The 18,925-nt window shown below is 32.1% G+C and overlaps 1 protein-coding gene across 1 annotated transcript; it reads right to left on the bottom strand.

The window, feature by feature from the left end:
• Positions 1–5,977: 5,977 nt before the first annotated feature.
• Positions 5,978–18,738, bottom strand: LOC148626924 (pre-mRNA-splicing factor ISY1 homolog). The gene is made up of 11 exons (XM_088562324.1): positions 18,661–18,738; positions 16,947–16,969; positions 16,527–16,581; positions 14,915–15,023; positions 13,407–13,519; positions 11,356–11,417; positions 10,709–10,764; positions 9,894–10,016; positions 9,010–9,122; positions 6,965–7,051; positions 5,978–6,342 (listed from the first exon to the last, which is right to left on the bottom strand). Exons 1-11 carry the CDS (start codon positions 18,661–18,663, stop codon positions 6,235–6,237), a joined length of 852 nt encoding a protein of 283 aa, XP_088418450.1. The 5' UTR covers positions 18,664–18,738; the 3' UTR covers positions 5,978–6,234.
• Positions 18,739–18,925: the final 187 nt, after the last annotated feature.

The following is an 18,925-nucleotide window of genomic DNA, read 5'->3' as shown; positions in this document are numbered from 1 at the left end:
GACTACTTCCAAGTAGTGATCTATTGATTTGAGAGTGATATACTGTTTATCAAAACATTTCGAACTAGCAAGTCTTTATAACTTCAATAAAAAAGTCTTAACAACCTCACTCAGTCCATTGATTTATCTTCGTCACATTGATTTATCACGTTTTAACATTAATAGAAAGTCCTTTAAGTACAGTAAAAGTATCACTTTGGGTCTCGTCGCGTTTTTAAAAACTGTATAATGAGGATAATATGTCCAAAAAAAAAAAAAACAGGGATGAAAAAAGTCAGCTCAAGGCCACCCATGGCTCTTCTATTTATGGCGAAGAAACGCTCACACCACAGGTTAGGTTTCAGCTGGCTCCAAAACATCATTATACACAGGTACACCGAAAAAGTTGCCCCTATATACCCCAACAACATAAAAGTTAACAGGGAATAAAAACGTAACAATACATACAGAGGCTAGAAATTTCTGACAAATACCTAGTACCAAATGTCTAAGGTGAAAGAATGAAATTATTTAACCACCAATACTTATACATTTGAAAATTGAAATGTAATGTAATAACAGTTTATTGAACATAAAACGATTTATATAGCCAAAGTTTCCCTTTGGAGATCCAAGAAATGAGATTACTGGTCATTTTGAGAGTTGACCAATGAGTTAAAAATTACTTTTGATCAGGTATTTTTAAGATAAAGAAAAGACAGGTGAAATAGACAGTACATAAAGAATATGAAACAACTAAAATAAAACGTACAAGGAAACAAAAGTAAATGAGCAACCCGAACTCCACTAATAAATGGGAACATGGACCTGGTGCACCGGTAGGATAAGCGTGCAATGCTGTTCTAGAAACACACACCAAGTCCGGGGTAGACGAAAGAGAAAATGGGAAGTATGACTCTGGGAACGAAAATGTATATTTTGTTTATTCGTCTTTTATATACTTAATGCATTTGACGTTAGTGCTGTTAATTGTACATCATATCTAGTATGACTTTTTTTTTTTTTTTTTTTTTTTTTTTTTAATATTATTTATTGTTTCATTTATTGTTTTAATACAAACAGACACATTTACAGTAAGAAACAATGTTATCAATGTATTGATTAGATGTTTATAGTCTTATCATAATATAACCCAAATAAAAGAGTGTTTGGTGTATTGGAATCATCTTGTTAGTCTGTCCGAATTCGGTTGCAATTATCTCGGCTCCCAATGGATGGATTGATTTTAAGTTTGGCGTGTGGCTCTAGGCTAAAAACCACTAATTCCACTTTCCATAGGCTTCTATGCTAATTTCACAATATTCAATGGCTTCTCTGGACTTTACCTTAACTTTAACCTGCAGAGGACTATATATCAGCATGATTCTACATATGTCAGCTCACAATCCTCAGAATGGCATGTGGGGTTAGCAGACTTGCAGTGCAGTACTGGTCACCGGAAGTGAAGGGTCTATAAATAGCATGGGAAATCCCAGTGTTTTCACAAGATAGGGGTATATTTAAAAATCATTATGGAGATTAGGCTTCACATCACAAGAAGCAAAATGCACCTATAAAATGTACAGAAATGTTTTTCCTTTCAGAAACTGTTTAAATTTTTTAAATAAGATGAGAACTTTTTTCACAGCACTATGAGGAACAGGGGTAATTTCTGCGTAGGACTATTTTTGCGTACGTTCCAAATGCTCATTGGTTGAATTGGTGGTCTGTAACCTCTATGTATACGGGACACACATTAAAAGTGATTTTGGGTGCTGTTCTATATCAACTTCCTGTATGAGTTGGAGTATACCTAATATGACAGGGAATGCAATTTCATGTTTTGCATTACAATTAAATTGTAATTTTACACCAAAAACTTATGACTATTTTGTAGAATGGTGTTTACTTAAGCATGAAGGGTATAATACTTAAATATATAGTTCGTTCTTCCACTTCCTTCCTCTCCAAACATAACTCAAAGACAGATAATCATTTGCTTCCTTCAGTTGAATACCAATAATAAATAAAAGACAATGTAAACAAGGCTTACTTACGGTCCTGTTTATTGCGCATATGGTCTTTAAAGTTAGATCTTGTAATGAGATAATTGTACCTAACAAATTATCTTATGTTAATGTCCTGAATGTCGGGTACACATTTGGTCCTTAGAAGTGGCACTTGAAATAAGAGAACTGTACCTATGCAATTGTCGTGCATGTTGAGTACACTTTTGTAGAGGCACTTGCAAAGTGGGACTGCATTTGGCAAAATGTCTTTTCAATGACGTTTGCATGAGCCTTTCAGCTGTGAACAATTAGATAGGGAAATAGGTAATGTACCATCTTGAATATTAATTATGTTAACCTAGATAAAACATTAAAATATTCAGGCTAAAAATGAAAATTATTAACATTGTAGAAATAAGTGCTTTTTGTTCTTGTTGTTAAGAGCTTCATCTTCATCATTTTTGTTTTATACCTTTGTTATCCTGACTAGGATTGTAACGGAAACATGTATGCATCGACAATTTATTTTAATAATAAAAATATGTCTATTATTTATTCAGTTATTTATTTATTCGACTATGTAAAACACGCGATTCCTTTTTTTAAGTAATCATTTTCTGGTCTGAGTTTCGGCAGTTCATGTTTGCTATATTGTCATTGGCTTAAAAAGAGGTTATTTTTGTGTAAATGTATATTGTTATATGATGGTTGGGGCTGATCTATTCGTTTAGGTAGAGGGTTTTGGAAATACACTTAGTATCATGAAATTTCCGAATTGAATTATTGAATCATTGACATCTTCCTGATAGCTTTATTTCTTCATGATAAAAGCATGTCCATTCTTTATTTTGTTAATTATTTTTTCAATGCAGTTGAACGCTCGATTTCTTTCCGTAACTGGTCGTGCATCGTCATGGTGTATTCACGAGACCGATTTTGTCATTGTGCCATAGATGTCCTTTCCACTTTTGCTACCTCGGACGTGACATTTTATCGGCAACTCGGCGGATGTTTCTTGAAAAGCAGAGGAGGCTTACCCTACCGGTGCACCTGGTACAGACTCTTATTTTTTGTCCGGGTCCCTCATTTACTTTTTTTTTTAAATTTTTTTTATACTTTTTACTTTACTTTAGTTGTAACGTTTTGGTTACGTCATGTTCTTTGTTGTGTGTTTCTGTTTACCTTGCCTGGTCTCTGTCCCTTACAAATGTAATACCATTCTTTGGATTTCCGCTAGAGTCATGTTACCCTTTATTACTCTTTCATATTTATAAATATTCTTAAACTCCTCCATATTCAAAATCCCCACCCCCTATAAATAATCATAACATAAAAACATAATTATACATCGTTGTTTTTTTCCAAATAAAATGCTACACTTAGATACAAATATATAGTTCTTGGTTGAGATTCCTCATACTTTGTACGAAATAATTCCAAATCATCTTCCAAATATACAGAAGGAGATGTTAACAAAATGCTACAATTTTTAATCGACAACATATTTGTACTGTGTGGTGGACGCGTTTTTCAACAAACGGTCGGCATTCCATTGGGAACAAATTGTGCTCCTCTACTTGCTGACCTTTTCCTTCACTATGAGGCTGACTTTATAGCTGATCTGATCCGAAAGAAAGAATATCATTTAGCTTGATCCTTTAATCTCAGTTTCCGCTATATAGATGACGTATTATCTTAAAACAATCCTAATTTTGGGGATATGATACATCGCATCTATCCCAAAGAACTTGAGATAAAGGACACTACAGACGCTGTGAAGTCAGCCTCATATCTTGATCTACACTTTGAAATCGACGGTAAAAGAAAACTGTTGACCAAACTTTACGACAAACGTGATGACTTTTCATTCAGAATTGTCAATTTTCCTTTCATCTGTAGCAACATCCCTTCAGCACCTGCGTATGGAGTGTTCATATCACAACTCATACGTTATGCCAGAGCTTGCCGAAAAAACTTTTTGTACCGCGCTAGATTCTAACAAATAGGCTTCTGGAACAGGGTTATGTTGTCATCATGAACTCCTGGATCGTTACGGTGTATCCATCTGCGCTATGAAAACTGATTTGTTCAACGTGTCATAGATTTCCTTCCCTCTTTCGACTACCCCGGACTTGACTTTTTATAAGCAACTCGGCGGATGTTTCTGGAGGACGCTTACCCTACCGGTGCACCTAGTCCATGCCACCAGTTTTTAGTGGAGTCCGAGTTGCTCATTTGCTTTTGTTACTTTGTATGTATGATTTTAGTTACTTTACGTTCTTTGTTGTGTTTGTTTTCCCATGTCCTTTCCTCTTTCATCTATCCCGGACTTGGCTTTTTATGAGCAACTCGGCGCTGTTTCTAGAAAAGCAGAGGACGCTTACCCTACCGGTGCACTTGGTCCATGCTTCCAGTGTTTAGTTGAGTCCTAGTTGCTCATTTGCTTTTGTAACTTTGTATGTATGGTTTTGGTTACTTTGTGTTCTTTGTTGTGCGTGTGTTTCACATGTCTGGTCTTTGTCCCTGGATTACATTCTTTTGATTACCACTATAACCTTGGTTCCCTTGATTACTCTTTCCTACCGATAAGGTTTTACCGATTTACATATATCTGATTTGTGTTAGTAAAAGCAATATGGCATGGCTAAGAAATATTTTTTTAACTTTGATATTTTTTTTAGAAATAAAGTAACGGTGAAAAGGATTTTTAAAGGTAAACAAAAAACTGAACAAAAGAGGTAGTCAAATAAGAGTTATATATCGCTATATATTACGGCTTTATCTTTAAGTCAGGTTTCAAAAGAAGTCATGAAAGGGAGGAGAAATAAAGAGCAGTCTAATCACGATTTGTCCTACTCAGAGAAAGATAAATAGGAAGGAAATAGTGAAGCAACAAGAAAGAGAGAAAAACTTGCCGAACATATATAAAGCATATAACAGTCAACTTCAGACAAAAACAACCGTTGCTAAACCCAGTGACAATATAGGGAAACAAGAACTGCCCAAACTAAGACATGAAAATGATTATTTAAAGAGAGGAATCAGGCTTTTCACCAAGTCAAATAAATAAATAACTGAATAAAGAATAGAATAATCTTTATTATAACAATCAATTGTGGATTCATACATGTTTTCGTTACATTCCTAGTCAGGATAACTAAGGTATAAAAACAAAAATGATGAAGATGAAGCTCTTAAAACAAGAACAAAAAGCACTTATTTCTACTAGGTTAATCACTTTTATTTTTAGCCTGAACATGCTGTTTTTTCGTAAACAGCATTGAAATTCAGTATGGCACATTACCATTTTCCCTATCTAATGGTGCACAGCTTAATGGCTCATGCATGGAAACTATTTAGTTTGATTGGTTAGATACACAATGTCATAACATATTTTGTCAAAGACAGTTCCCCCATTACAAGTGCCTCTACAAAGGGCCAAAGGTGCACTCAACATGCAGGACAGTCACATAGGTATAGTTTTCTTATTACAAATACTTCTACAAAGGGCCAAAGGTGTACTCGACATGCTGGACAAGGATACAAGATATATAGCTTGTCTTATACAATTCTTTCATTACAAGAGCTTATTTTTAGGACCACAAGTGCAATACACAGAACCATAGCATAACCCTTGATAACATTAATCTACTTTTTTTTATTGGTATTCAAATGAGTTCCTGTCTATCTGCTTTGAAGTTGTACTTTTATGAGTACACAGGAGAAAAGCGATATCTACAAGTATTGTTCCCATCATATTTAACTAAACAACACTAAACAAAATGCCAATGACATTTTAATTTCTTTTAAAATTACTATTAAATTGTGAAGTTGCATGCATTATTGTGTTAAGTATACTCCCACAGACACACCAATTGATTCCAATATTAACCAATTTATTCAATACATTGATAGTCTTGTGTCATACTAGTCTATAAATGTGTCTACAAGTCTAAAAGAACATATGCTGAGACCAAGAAAATGACAACTCTGTTTTACATGGTTTATTATACATCATACAAAATCTCTTTCAGCATACAGATCCTATGACTGTTGTTTACATGTGCACACAACAATTACATGGAATGTTATCATTCATACACTGCTGCTTTGCCATCCATATTCACAGAAAGAACATAAGTACCACTGTGTATGGGATCTATGCCACTTTCTAAGCACTAACTCTCCTCTCTTTACCACTTTATACACAGTTTAGAGATCTCTGACTACAGAGTTGAAGTTTTTGTCACAATCCCAATAACTTTTTAGACTCCTCCTCCTCACCCTGTAAACTGTCACTAGCATACTTCTGTAACAACTCCATCTTCTTCCTCATAACTAATGCTTCCTCAATCTGGAAACATGCATCACATATAAATCATTATTGGTATTGACATAAACTTTCTAATCAATAGCTTTTAAATGATAAATACATAAAATGATATAAGTTATGAAGGAAGTAACTCAACACACTGTAGATGACAAGTCTATTTTAACATAATAACATTATATTTAAATGTGTAATTACTAAAAATATAAAACTACCAAAATAAGTTTCTCATTAGAGAAAAAAACAGTGAAAATAGCATATCCATGTGATACGTTCATAATCTTAAGCAATTTATACTTATCCTTAGTTTTTTTTTTGTATTTAATAACCACTGAGTCATACCACTGCTGGTAGACCTAAGATCTCCCAGGGTATTCACCAACCCAGTAATCAGACTTGTCTGGCCCCAAATATCAAAATTTGCAGTATTACAAAATTTAAAAATACCTAAAATACTGGGTACAGCACATCGTAGAACAGTGTAGCTTCCTATTTCAATAGTTTTCTTAATGTATACAATTATTTTTTGGATTGAGATCTTCCTATATGTTTGATTTGAATGATGAGAGATAATCAAACATGTGTACAGCATATTGAAATTTGCAATATATATATTATTGTATTTACATTAAAAAAAAACACTCACATCTTTTTGTGATGGTACTGGTACATGAGCTATAAAATGCTCTTCTTTTTCTGTTTTCTCTTCCTTATTTCCATTGTCATCAACAACCTGTAAAAATCAAGTATATGATAAAAGACTAGTCATTAAAGCGTTGCATAAATTTTATAAAAAAGAAATTTATCATGGTAATTTTTAAACATTTTAAGTGAAGGATCAATGACCTTAGAAACATTGTATAATAGTCAAGACTTCCCAAGGAGGAAGGAAAGAGGAAGACCTTAGGAAACATGAAGGAAAACTGTGAGAAGGAATAAAAAGATCTAGGGTTCCAGTCTGGCAGATGCATCAAGGATTGCACATGATAATTCAGAATGTAGAGATTTATGGTCCAATTCTCCACAGGGAGACAGTAAGTCTATGGTCAAGACTTCAGAGTAATGAACATACATTACTTAGTATAGATCTAGCCATTACATACTTTTTTAAGTGGCATGAAAAGTAAGAGATACAACTGACATTTACATGTTGTATTAATGTCTGATGTAGTCAGTTCCAAACTAGAAAACTGTTAGCAAAGCTCACTAAAGGATCCTCTAGTAACCATATGGTCAATAAAGACAAAAAAGTTATCAAACAGGAAGTTGATGCTGCTTCAATAGTCCACAGTCAGGCATACAAAGCTTGTCATCATGTCATCAAGGACGTGATTACTATTTACACTGTATTATCTATTGTTTCAAAGATCATGGTAAATTTTGATCAAGCAAACACTTATCTGACAGTTCTTATCATGGCAGTTGTGATATAGTGTTGAAAACAGTTAATCCCTGTATACAGAAGTTTCAAATAATGTGAATTAATTAAAACATCATTCCAACAAAAATCTTTACTGAGACAGTTTGTTAACTATCAAATATATTTATGAGATACATAATGAAAAACAATGTTGAGATTTAGATAAAATTATATTTTCAGAACTCTTAAAGGAGAAGACTATGTTCATGTGCAAGTCATAAATATCAAAACTAATCTGTTAAATGTACATGAAAATTAGATTGAAATGAAATAATTCCCTTTTCATAACTAATTAATCAAAATTTATAATTAACAAATTTGAGTTTCCTTTGCCTATAAGCGTCACCATGATTGGTTGAGATAAGTAATCGATTACAATGTCCAAAGAAAGCACTAATTTGAGACTTTTTCCCTATAATTTCAACCTAAAATATACAGAAAAAGAGATTTAGGCACAACGTGTCAGTAAACATCAGACAACTGCATTTACAGCTAGAAGACAAGTCTGAGGAAAATCTAATGGGTACTTCATGTTCCTGTTAAAAAAAACTTCTTTAGTATTTCTCTATTATCATTTGTGAAATTGTAAGCTTGACAAGACAGCAAGTTTTGGTGATTAAAAAAACAGTAATGTAGAAATGTTTATGGAATATTATTATATAGATAGCAGTGTTTATCGAATGTTCCCAGTGTGTAATGAATTTCGATAATTCACACTGTGAAATAAATTCGGTTATTTCACTCTTGCACTTTCTCCTGCCAAAATGTCACAACTTTGATATCAATCCGCCAATCACAGAATTTAATATTCACATTGAAAATATTGATAAATTATTAAGAAAATCAATATAATAAATAGGATAATCAATTGGTAATTGTGAATAACCAAAATATGGTCACTCATGCGAAGAACGCTTGAGGATTTAACTTGTGGGCGGAATAAGTTTGTGATTATATTTTGGTTACTCATTCTTTCCAATTAATTATCCTATTATTCTTTGTTTACATATTAATATGCAGTACTTGTATCAGTAACAAACCATTTCAGTGACGTCATGAGGTAATCTGAAGCTATCATTGAAATCAATAAAAAGTCTGCTTAAGATCATCCTTCAAATAGAAAAGTTCTACAAGTTTTGTATGTTTTCATGAATAAATATTGTTTACATTAATCTTATCTACTTATATTGACACAATACAGTCTTTAAAGATTATCAAATTACCAAAGTTTCATTAAAGCAATGATTTTATATAAGAACAACTCTAACTACCTCTACATCAGGTTTGTATAAAGGTTCTTCATCCATATCCTCCTCACCAGTTATTTCCCCTCGTGCAATAGCTGCCTGTTTTTCTTTCCATTCTGCTATTTTCTCTGCCATTACTGAAAGAAATTATTTCAATAGCCTGCCCATCAAACAGTATGCATTCTTTTTCTATTTATCAATAGACAACAACAATATATGTGAAGCAGATGGCATACCTGTTTAAAACCAGAAATAATTGCTATAACCAAGTTTGACACATGTATTCATTTGGATTGTGATAAGATAGCTTCAACATAGGTTTTTGACACAGAGAGACTGTAGTTAAAAAACTTGAAAATAACAACACATCCTTGACCTATAGAACCTACTGTTAAAGATACAAGCTCAAAATTAAGCCTCTTAGGGCAATTTCTCTGCATTGGGAAAAGTAATTTTGAAATTGCTTGCTAAAAAATTCTGCTATTTTAAACAATTAATCCTTTGCCAGTTTTTCCCCATTGTTTTACAGGTATAAATGATATATGCCTACCCATTTGTACCCAATGTTTTACACTAACTCAAATACACTTTCACAGACTATATTAAATTTTTGGTATACTTTGTCTTCATTGAAAAAAGCACCTGTCAGTTGATTCTATAGTTCAGTAAATTTTAACATAAAAAACAAGCACATAGTTCTATTTATTTATATCTGCTATTGATAACTTTTTAAGTTACCAAAGACTTTTATCCGACCCTAACATTCTGTTTCATTTTTATAATTTTTGTTGTTTTTTTTTGCCATGGCAACCATCTTATCACCAACAAAAAGTATACAATATATATTAGATGATTTAAATGTTGTGAGTATAGACTTTATTTGAATAACTGAGTGGGACATATATTACCTTTTTTCTCCATAGCTATTTCCTGTGGAACAATAACACCATCATCCTCATCTCTGTAACCATAGTAATCAGCATCAATATCCTTCATCATTTCTGCTCTGGTCTTCCTGGTAGGTTTAGGGGCTGCAAAAATTATCAGTCATTAAATGAAGAAGTATATCTATAGATTTCCAGTACAACATACCTTACATCTGCTGAAAGGTAGTGCGAATGAATCTTGAGCAGTAAGTATTGTGTCTTTTTAGAATCTACAACGATGGCCAGTTGATTTTTGAAATTTCTTATGTTCAGAGAAATATATTTTCATACTTTTATATATTCTACCTACTGACAAAGTTTGTAATGAGGATTTTTCTCTCTTAAATCTTAAAGGATTAAAGTTTTAAAAAAAATTAAGTTTTTTTTTTTATCCTTCAAAATGCATAGTTTATGAAATTTTAAAAAGACTGCATATTACAAATGAGTGCGGAACCAAAAAAATGCAAAAGTTCTGGTACCTTCAAACTTTTGACAGTGGTTGAAAAAAAAAAGATGGTCAACCTCTATTCCCATGGTGATTATTTAATTTCTAGATGAAAGTATTACAACAAAAAATGTTTTTTTTCAAGTCCTAGTTTTAATTAGAAATTACAGAAAAACTTGAAAAGGTTAGCATTGTCGGCTATAGGAAAATAAATACTACTGCTTGCTTCAAATTTTTCTTTAATCACTTTTAACAAGAAAACAGATTTATTCAAATCAGTGTTTTCCTTAAATAGATGACAATAATGTCTTCAATCATAGAAATAAATATATCAGAAAGTTGTGACACTTACGTTCTTGCTCAAACAGTTCTCTTACTCCAGGTAAATCTTTGGCAGCTCCGAAATATCTGGGAAAAAAACAGAGGAACTTGTTACAGTGACTATACATTATACATCTAACAGTATTAGTGAAGATAGTAGTGTAGCATGCACCATAACAGGTGATATTAATAATGCATAGTGTAACATGCACCATAACAGCTGACACTGATAAAGAGTAGTGTAGCATGTGCCATAACAGCTGATATTAATAATGGGTAGTGTAGCATGCACCATAACAGCTGACATTAACAATGGGTAGTGTAACATGCACCATAACAGCTGACATTGATAAAGAGTAGTGTAGCATGCACCTAAACAGTTGACACTGATAAAGAGTAGTATAGCATGCATCATAACAGCTGACATTGATAAAAGTAAAATGAAGAAGTACTAACAAAATTTAAAAAATATATTGCTTGTTGGTTTTTGCATGGATGCATCCGTCATTACCTCATAAATAATTGTCAGTTTTAACTAGCAATCTAAAAAACTGTCAGAAAACAAACTGCCAGAATATCCAACGTTTTGAAAAGTCCTACAATCAATATAAACTTTGTGACACACATGAACAATAGACTAGTTGGGTTAATGGAATAATCTTTATAATGTAAACATACTTATAGCCTCTATTTCCAGGTACTTCTTTTCCTTCCTGGTCCATCATCTTAGGTCCTACTTTCTACAACATAATTCACAAAAATCGTTTAGTTATACAAACCAAGTCTTGAATTACAAACTAGAATTATTGTCAGCATAGCTCACCAATAGATACCCTCTGCATCCTTGTGACATAAATACATTTTGTAGAATTTCAATTTTAATACAAAAGTTTTTTAAATATTAAACCAAAATTTATTTAAATACTAAACTAAAAGAACAGCTTTTCAACGTCCCCTGCGGAAAACTTTAAATTCACTGAAATTTTCTAAGTCAACTTCCATAAAAATCAATCAACCATAACCAAAGTCGAACTTAATCTGTAACTTCTCATAGTAAGACTACATACAAAATATAAAGTCAATTAGTGAAAGCATAACAAAACAAGAAGCTTTAAGGAGCCTGAATCGCTCACCTGGTTAAATTTTTGCCTTCTAAGGGCAATAACTCTAACAAGGAGTTGTCAGACAATTTTGACTCTATTTGATTCATTGGACACATTTGTAAGCCTTATAATAAGGATCATTTCAGCAATTGAAAGCTATTGGCTAAACTTAACAGATTTGGAGATGTATGCAAAAATCTGCTGTCTGACCCCATTGCTCTATTTTTAGAAACAACAGACAAAAATCTGTCATTTCGTTAATGATACCCTATAAAACAAAAACGTCAACTCTCATTGAATTCTCTAGAGCAGTTTCTGAGAAGATTTTTTAAAGTAATAACATCATAAACAGAAAAAAAATGTCCAAAAAGGGCAATAACTCCAACATGGGTCAACAAATTTTCACCAAACTGGTGTATCCATCTGCACCATGAAAACTGATTTATTTAACAGGCCATAGTTTTCCTTTCCTCATTTGTCTACCCCGGACTTGACTTTTTATGAGCAACTCGGCGGGTGTTTCTAGAAAAGCAGAGGACGCTTACCATACCGGTGCACCTGGTCCATGCTCCCAGTTTTTAGTGGAGTCCGAGTTGCTCATTTGCTTTTGTTACTTTGTATGTATGATTTTAGTTACTTTATCAACAACGTTAACAAAAATACGAATTTCTGGTGGTGTCAGAGAAGAGTTTTGAAAGAAATAACATTAAAAATAGCATAACAAACATAGAAAAAAGGGCAATAACTCCAAATGGCTTAACAGATTAAAATGAAAATTTGACCGCAGATAGATCTCATCATGCTGAACACTTTTACCCCCATGTCAGAATTTGGCTAAACCTAACAGTTTTGGAGATATATGCGAAAAACTACTGTCTGACCCCTACGTTCTATTTTTAGTAATGGCGGCCATGTTTTTCGATGGATCAAAAATCCCCACAACAGTTCTATGCAGGATACCCCAAGGAACATTCATACCAAGTTTGGTTCAAATTGGTCCAGTAGTTTCAAATGAGAAGAGTTTTGAAAAATTGTTAACGACAACGACGTACGATGACAATGGATGCCAAGTGATGGCAATAGCTCCCATGGTCTTTGGCCAGGTGAGCTAAAAAGTGTGGAAACTGTAAATTACTGAAATTTTCTAAGTCCAAGGGTCATAACTTCCGTAAAAGTCATTTAACCATAACCAAAGTTGAACTTCATCTGTAACTCTTCAAGGCCACATACCAAAAACAAACTTATTTGGTAAAAGGATTACAAAAAAAGTGTGGAAAATATGGTAGGACTGACGGACAGACACACTGATGGATGTCATGACTCACGGACTGACGGACAAAAAAGCATAGTATAAATGTTTGCCAGATACAAAATATGTACCTCAATGGATTTCATAGTAAAGTGGAAGTAAAATACAAGAAATGTGCACAATATGACAATAACTAATAATCATTAAAAAAATATATATCAAGCAGTTTATGGGAAGTTGTGGACACAAAATGAGTATCCCCTGCCACCTACGATGAATTTATGATTTTTTTAAATTTGACCTATAACACAGCAATTGAATCCAAGCCCTTTAATGTCGGCATCAAAACTGTAAGTACCAAAGTAAATGTAATATACCTTGTGATCAGTGCCACCGAGTTCTTTGATTCTGTCTTCCCAATGGCCTTTCTCACGTAGTAATTTATTAATTTCATCATTCAGATCTCGTAGTTTAAACTCTCCTAAACCAGCTGCAAGACACCAATTTCAATATTAACTTGATTTTATTAACTCTTTACAAAGGATGCATGAATCATGATTCTTTCGAGTTATCTTTCGTATGATTGTCAATATAACGTACAATATTCCATCAGATAATTGATGGATACAGTTTTATTCCTTAACAATTTAAGATATTAAGTTTTGTACACTGTTAATCAAAAAATGCTATCATCGGCTTATTGTTTGTTGTGATTAACAAAATCATATTAAAGCCTGTGTTCTTGTGTGTGTTGTTTTTATTTGTATGACTACACGTCTTTGAGTGGTTTTCTCATGGACATTTATATGTCTGCATTGCATTAAGGAATGCTTAACGAAAGCCACTGATTTTATGTATTTGAATTGATAATTACACTTATTTTTTAGAGATGTTGACCAGTACTTATATACTTGATTATGGCTCCTTTAATTGGTGATCTATGGCACATTGTCTCAAGAACTGAAGAAAAGTGGATTATTCTTTTACTTTTAAAATTGTCAAATTCATTGTGATTCACAATTTTCTTAGGTGGTAGTTTTATCAAAACATGTTAGATTAACCATTCTCATCAGTTTTGTCACCATTACTTATACTTTTTGAAAAATAGACTCCTTCCAGAAACAGTAAAAAAGATATTATCTTACGACAAAAATAATAAATCATGACACCCCATACAGTGACCCTCTGTGAATAACTTCTAACCAGTTAATTAATTATGAAATTTTCTTCACAATAACAGAATAAAAGGATAATTAATTGGCGAGAGTGAATGACCAAAACATGATCAAGAGAGCTGAAGAAAGTAAGATTCCATGAGTGCATGTCTGACAACATTCTTGGCAGGAGTAGTTAAATTTTGATTATTCATGTTAAACAATAAACAATCCTATTTATTTTATAGATTTTCTCCACAATACACTGCTATTTTGTTCAATATTAATTTTTTGATTTTGGCATTGGCAGATTGATATTCATTTTGTGATATTTTGGTGGGAGAAAGTTGAAAAGTGAAATATCCAAATTCATTTCATGTATAACATGTATTAATTATGGAAATTTATTTAACAGGGAACATTCCATAAATTACTGCTTTCTTAACAATATTTAATTCGTAATCAAATATTGGTTAGATAATTGTTTTCCAACCACATACTGTTCATGGGCTAGTCATTGCAGATCCCATGAAATCAAGAGATGAGTAAATATCTAGAACAACAAATCATATAATGTGTACATATATAATTTCACAGGTCTACACTTTATGGAGTGAGAACTGAACAGTCAGTACAAACATCCAATTCTTGTGTATAAATTCATTACTGAGTAGACATTCTAATATATTTTTACATTTTGTTTACATTTTACTTCTAATACAGTATCATACCATTCTGTATTTGTGCCACCTTTCTAGATACTTCTCCAATTATCTGTCTCCTCCATTTCTCACACTTTTGAATGTCATCACATTCTGTTGCTAAATATGGTCGCCTCTCCTTATACAAATGGATAAAAGTATAAAATGAAAATTAAAAAAAAGAAATCAAAGTACAAAACACTCCTGAAATACAAATGGACAAATATAACAGTAATAAAAAAAATAGGAACAAATGTGTTCTACTGACAGATTTGAACAAGAGATTTTGATAAAAATACTGAATAATAATACCTACATATACATACACTGGATACACCAATTATTAACTTATTTCTCATGCCTGCTTGGAAACCCTTACATTAAAATATGTATAAAAGCATATATACTTTTTCCTCTACTTCCACAAGTTGGTAAATTTTCCAGACGTACATGTAACAACAACAAAAACAATTGGAGGAAAATATGCAGTAAACAAATTTTTGATAGCAGAAAAATAAAGCATAACTGAAACATTAAGTGATGCCTGCCATGTAATGGTAAAAAAATAGGGCATTACTGGAACATTAAGTGATACATGCCATTTAATGGTGAAAAAAGAGGAATGGCAAAATGATCAAAATGGCCTCATTCAAATACTAAATTTTGTTGAAAATTGAACTTAACCTGTATTTTATGATACTTAACAACTGTGCAACGTTTAAAAAAAATGACTGAGCCTTTCTCAAGTGATTATCTGGAAACTATCAGGGGACAGACAGCCAGACATCCCACTTTTTGGAGGGTGTCACACAATACATTGCCACTTCCTATGGTAGAGAATACATGCCATCAAAACAATATTTGCTTTTTTCTATACCTCATCCACGTAATTCATGGTAGCAACATTTCATATACATTTTATCCAAATCTATTGAGAAGCCTAAACAAAAGTAATTTGGAAGAAATTTCAATTTTCAAGTGAAATGACTCTCTCAATATCAGACAATAATTATTGATTTTTGAACTTGTCAGAAAAATTTACAATAGTAACCTATGGCAAAAATTTCATAAAAATCTGTTCAGAAATGTAAGAGAGAGAGTGTTTACAAAGAATGATGGAGGTAGGCACTAATTTTTAGTATTTCTAGCTCCCTACATTGCATGAAGTGAAAATATCCAATCCCATTTTTGCATTTTTTTAATGTTCAGATATGTTCATTTAAACATGTTTATCATTGATGTCAAACTGCTAGTATATTAACAATCTCACATACAAAGCCTGCTGTTTGTCTTCCACTGCTTCAGGCTGTGTGTCCTAACACTACATGGTTTTCCTGATTGGTCTTGCCAGTGCAAGATATCACAGTACTTTAATTTTTGTAGGAAACTGCCTTATGTTTGGGTTTAAGAAATTGTTCATAGTTGAACCTTTCATGTGACTTGCTAAATATGTCTATTCAAGCTCATGTCTCAGCTGATGTTTACAGCTAAATATTTTCCAGTAGCTGTTTTTTTTTCTTTGATTTGCCGATGTACATGCATATATACTAATACCATACTAAGCTAATAATAAAAAACTTTTATTTTGAATCTCATAAAAAAATAATTTACTTATTCATACATATTTCTATTTAATACTTACTTTTTCTTTTAGCCCTCCTTCTAAATGAGCAGCCCTCCACCTGGCCAGGGTGGTCCTAAATATATTTTAACAGATACCATTACAGAATATGGCTAAATAAAAAGTACCTCCCACATTTAAAAAAAAATGATAACTTCTATATTTTCATTGACTAAATATGGATTTTAAAGAGGAAATCACAATAATTATAAATTCATCACTTAGTTTGTACACTTAGAGGAAATTCTGAATTAATAATCCAACCAATACTAACCTCTGCTTTTTTTAGAAGCAAATAATTTACTGATTCATATCAATCTAGTACAGGATTCCTTCATAGTTTACATGAACTTATCAGTAAACTTAATTATTACTAACTAAACAAATGCTCATCAATAGTATTCTTAAAAAGTTAAGTTCAATACACAAAAATGTACTTACATGGCCTTTTCACTGTTTCGAGCCTAAAAAGAAAGAAAAAAATATTTACTTATTCAAAAATCAAGTTGTTTCTCCTACAAATGTACCTCATCCAATATTTTTTTTTTTTTTTTTTAATTTATCTATTTTAATGAAAACTGTACATTTGTTAGCTTGAAAACATCGCGTACCGGTACCCTATCCCGGTTCATGAACATTAGTAGCAATAATATCAAAATATACACAGATGTTAGTATTTGTTAGTACATACATGTTTTTCAATAATAATATTTACACACATCACAACAGAATATCAAAGAAAAAAACCACAGATAGATAAGTCTAGAGCAATAAAAATGTAATTTATTAACAAACATACAGATTTGAAAGCAGTTTGTTTAACTGAAAAAAAAAAATAGATTATTAGGATTTGGGACAAAATTAAAAAAAACGTGGAAAAAAAAATTAATATAAAAAAAAAAACAAGATTTTTTTGTTTCCCTGGTAAATTTCTTAATCTATCTGTTGGCCATTGTACATATGTTATTTATTGTTTCATCATTTAGAATGAAATCTAAGTATATATCAATTAGTTTTCATAATATAACAGTGAAAATATTCCACAATTCATTAAATTGCTCTAGTTTGTTATTTCTGACAGCAATAGATTTTTCTATGTTATATAAATTTTTGACAATGTTTTTAAATGCTTGTAAAGATAACTGTTTTCTAAAATATTTACAATTGTATATGAATTGTTTAATTTTGAGAAAGAAAAGATTAAAAACTAGACTTCTTCTGCCTCTAGAAGTATCTCCCAACAAAAAATTCTTTTTAGTAAAGGGGATGCGGATATCATTCGATATAAGCCAAAAATCAATTTCCAGGATAAAATTCTGAACTTTTTCACAGTTCCAAAATAAATGTTCTATAGTCTCAACCTCTTCATCACAAAAAGTACAATTTGCAGTATCTGTAATTTGTATTCTAAAAAGATATTTATTTGTTGCAATTATGTAATGATTTATTCTAAATTGTAACCATTGGAGTTTAGTGTTTTTTGTCACTAAAAATGGAAGTTTAAAAATATCCTTCCATTCTTGATCATTAATATCCAATATGTCCCCCCAAACTGATACTTATAAGGGTGGCCATTGGATAACTCAGTTTACAAGCTTTCATCCGCTGTCATAGTCCCAAATAAAGTGTGGATCAACATGGTGAGCGACAGCAGTGGACCTAACCAATTGTTTGATCAAACATTGATTAGTCCGCTAATTTTAGTAAACATTGTATTTTTCAATGTGACAACACATTTTGCCAAGCCCTAACCCCTTTTGGGGTACAGTGTCTGGGGCTGCTTTTTACTTTGAACACAAGAAAACAGCCTGGACACTGAGTCCCAAATGGGATTAGCTGAGAGCCTACTACAGCCAGTACAGGACAGCATCTCCTGGTCAGATTTTTTTAATGTACGGTCCTTTTATGGGAGCCTCCAGAATATTATAGGAGCTACCACATGCTTCTATCAATATTTGTATCAGATATAGTACTTGTAATATATTTTTACAATATATGATAGTCTATACCATACTGTATACATCATTACATGTGAGATGAAATGGTTAAATTACATGAAAAATTCAAAGCGTAATAAAAAGGCAAGGTTTGACTTTGGTTTGTCAATTAGAACTAGTTATTGAAGCATATGTCGAGATATCAGTGTTTAAATTACCATTTTTTTAGGTTTTCACATTTCAAACGTTTTCGACAGGGGATAGTTTTCGAATAATAAACGGAAGTGAAATTGCAGTACGATGCTAAAACCTGGACTTAAGATTTATTGTTGATAATAACTTGTTGTTTTATGTCGGTATTAAACGAAGTGCAAAGAAGTCGTTTAAACAAATTTTATTCGAAAAAGAATTTTTAATAAGAGGCAAATATTTGGAAAAAAAAAATTTAATACAGCGTGATCTTATTTAGAAATTGAGCCCGAC

Source organism: Perna viridis, chromosome 1, assembly GCF_037379345.1.
Source record: "Perna viridis isolate PV_CMFRI_1.1 ecotype Kerala chromosome 1, ASM3737934v1, whole genome shotgun sequence".
NCBI lineage: Eukaryota > Metazoa > Mollusca > Bivalvia > Mytilida > Mytilidae > Perna > Perna viridis.
This window is presented reverse-complemented; position numbering and strand designations above follow the sequence as displayed.

What these genes read in the sequence shown, in the direction of transcription:
- LOC148626924 (XM_088562324.1), bottom strand. An exon ending in TATACAAACCTGATGTAGAG is followed by an intron (nt 7,052 to 9,009) that starts GTAGTTAGAGTT and finishes TGATTTTTACAG; the next exon opens with GTTGTTGATGACAATGGAAA. An exon ending in CAGTACCATCACAAAAAGAT is followed by an intron (nt 6,343 to 6,964) that starts GTGAGTGTTTTT and finishes GCATGTTTCCAG; the next exon opens with ATTGAGGAAGCATTAGTTAT.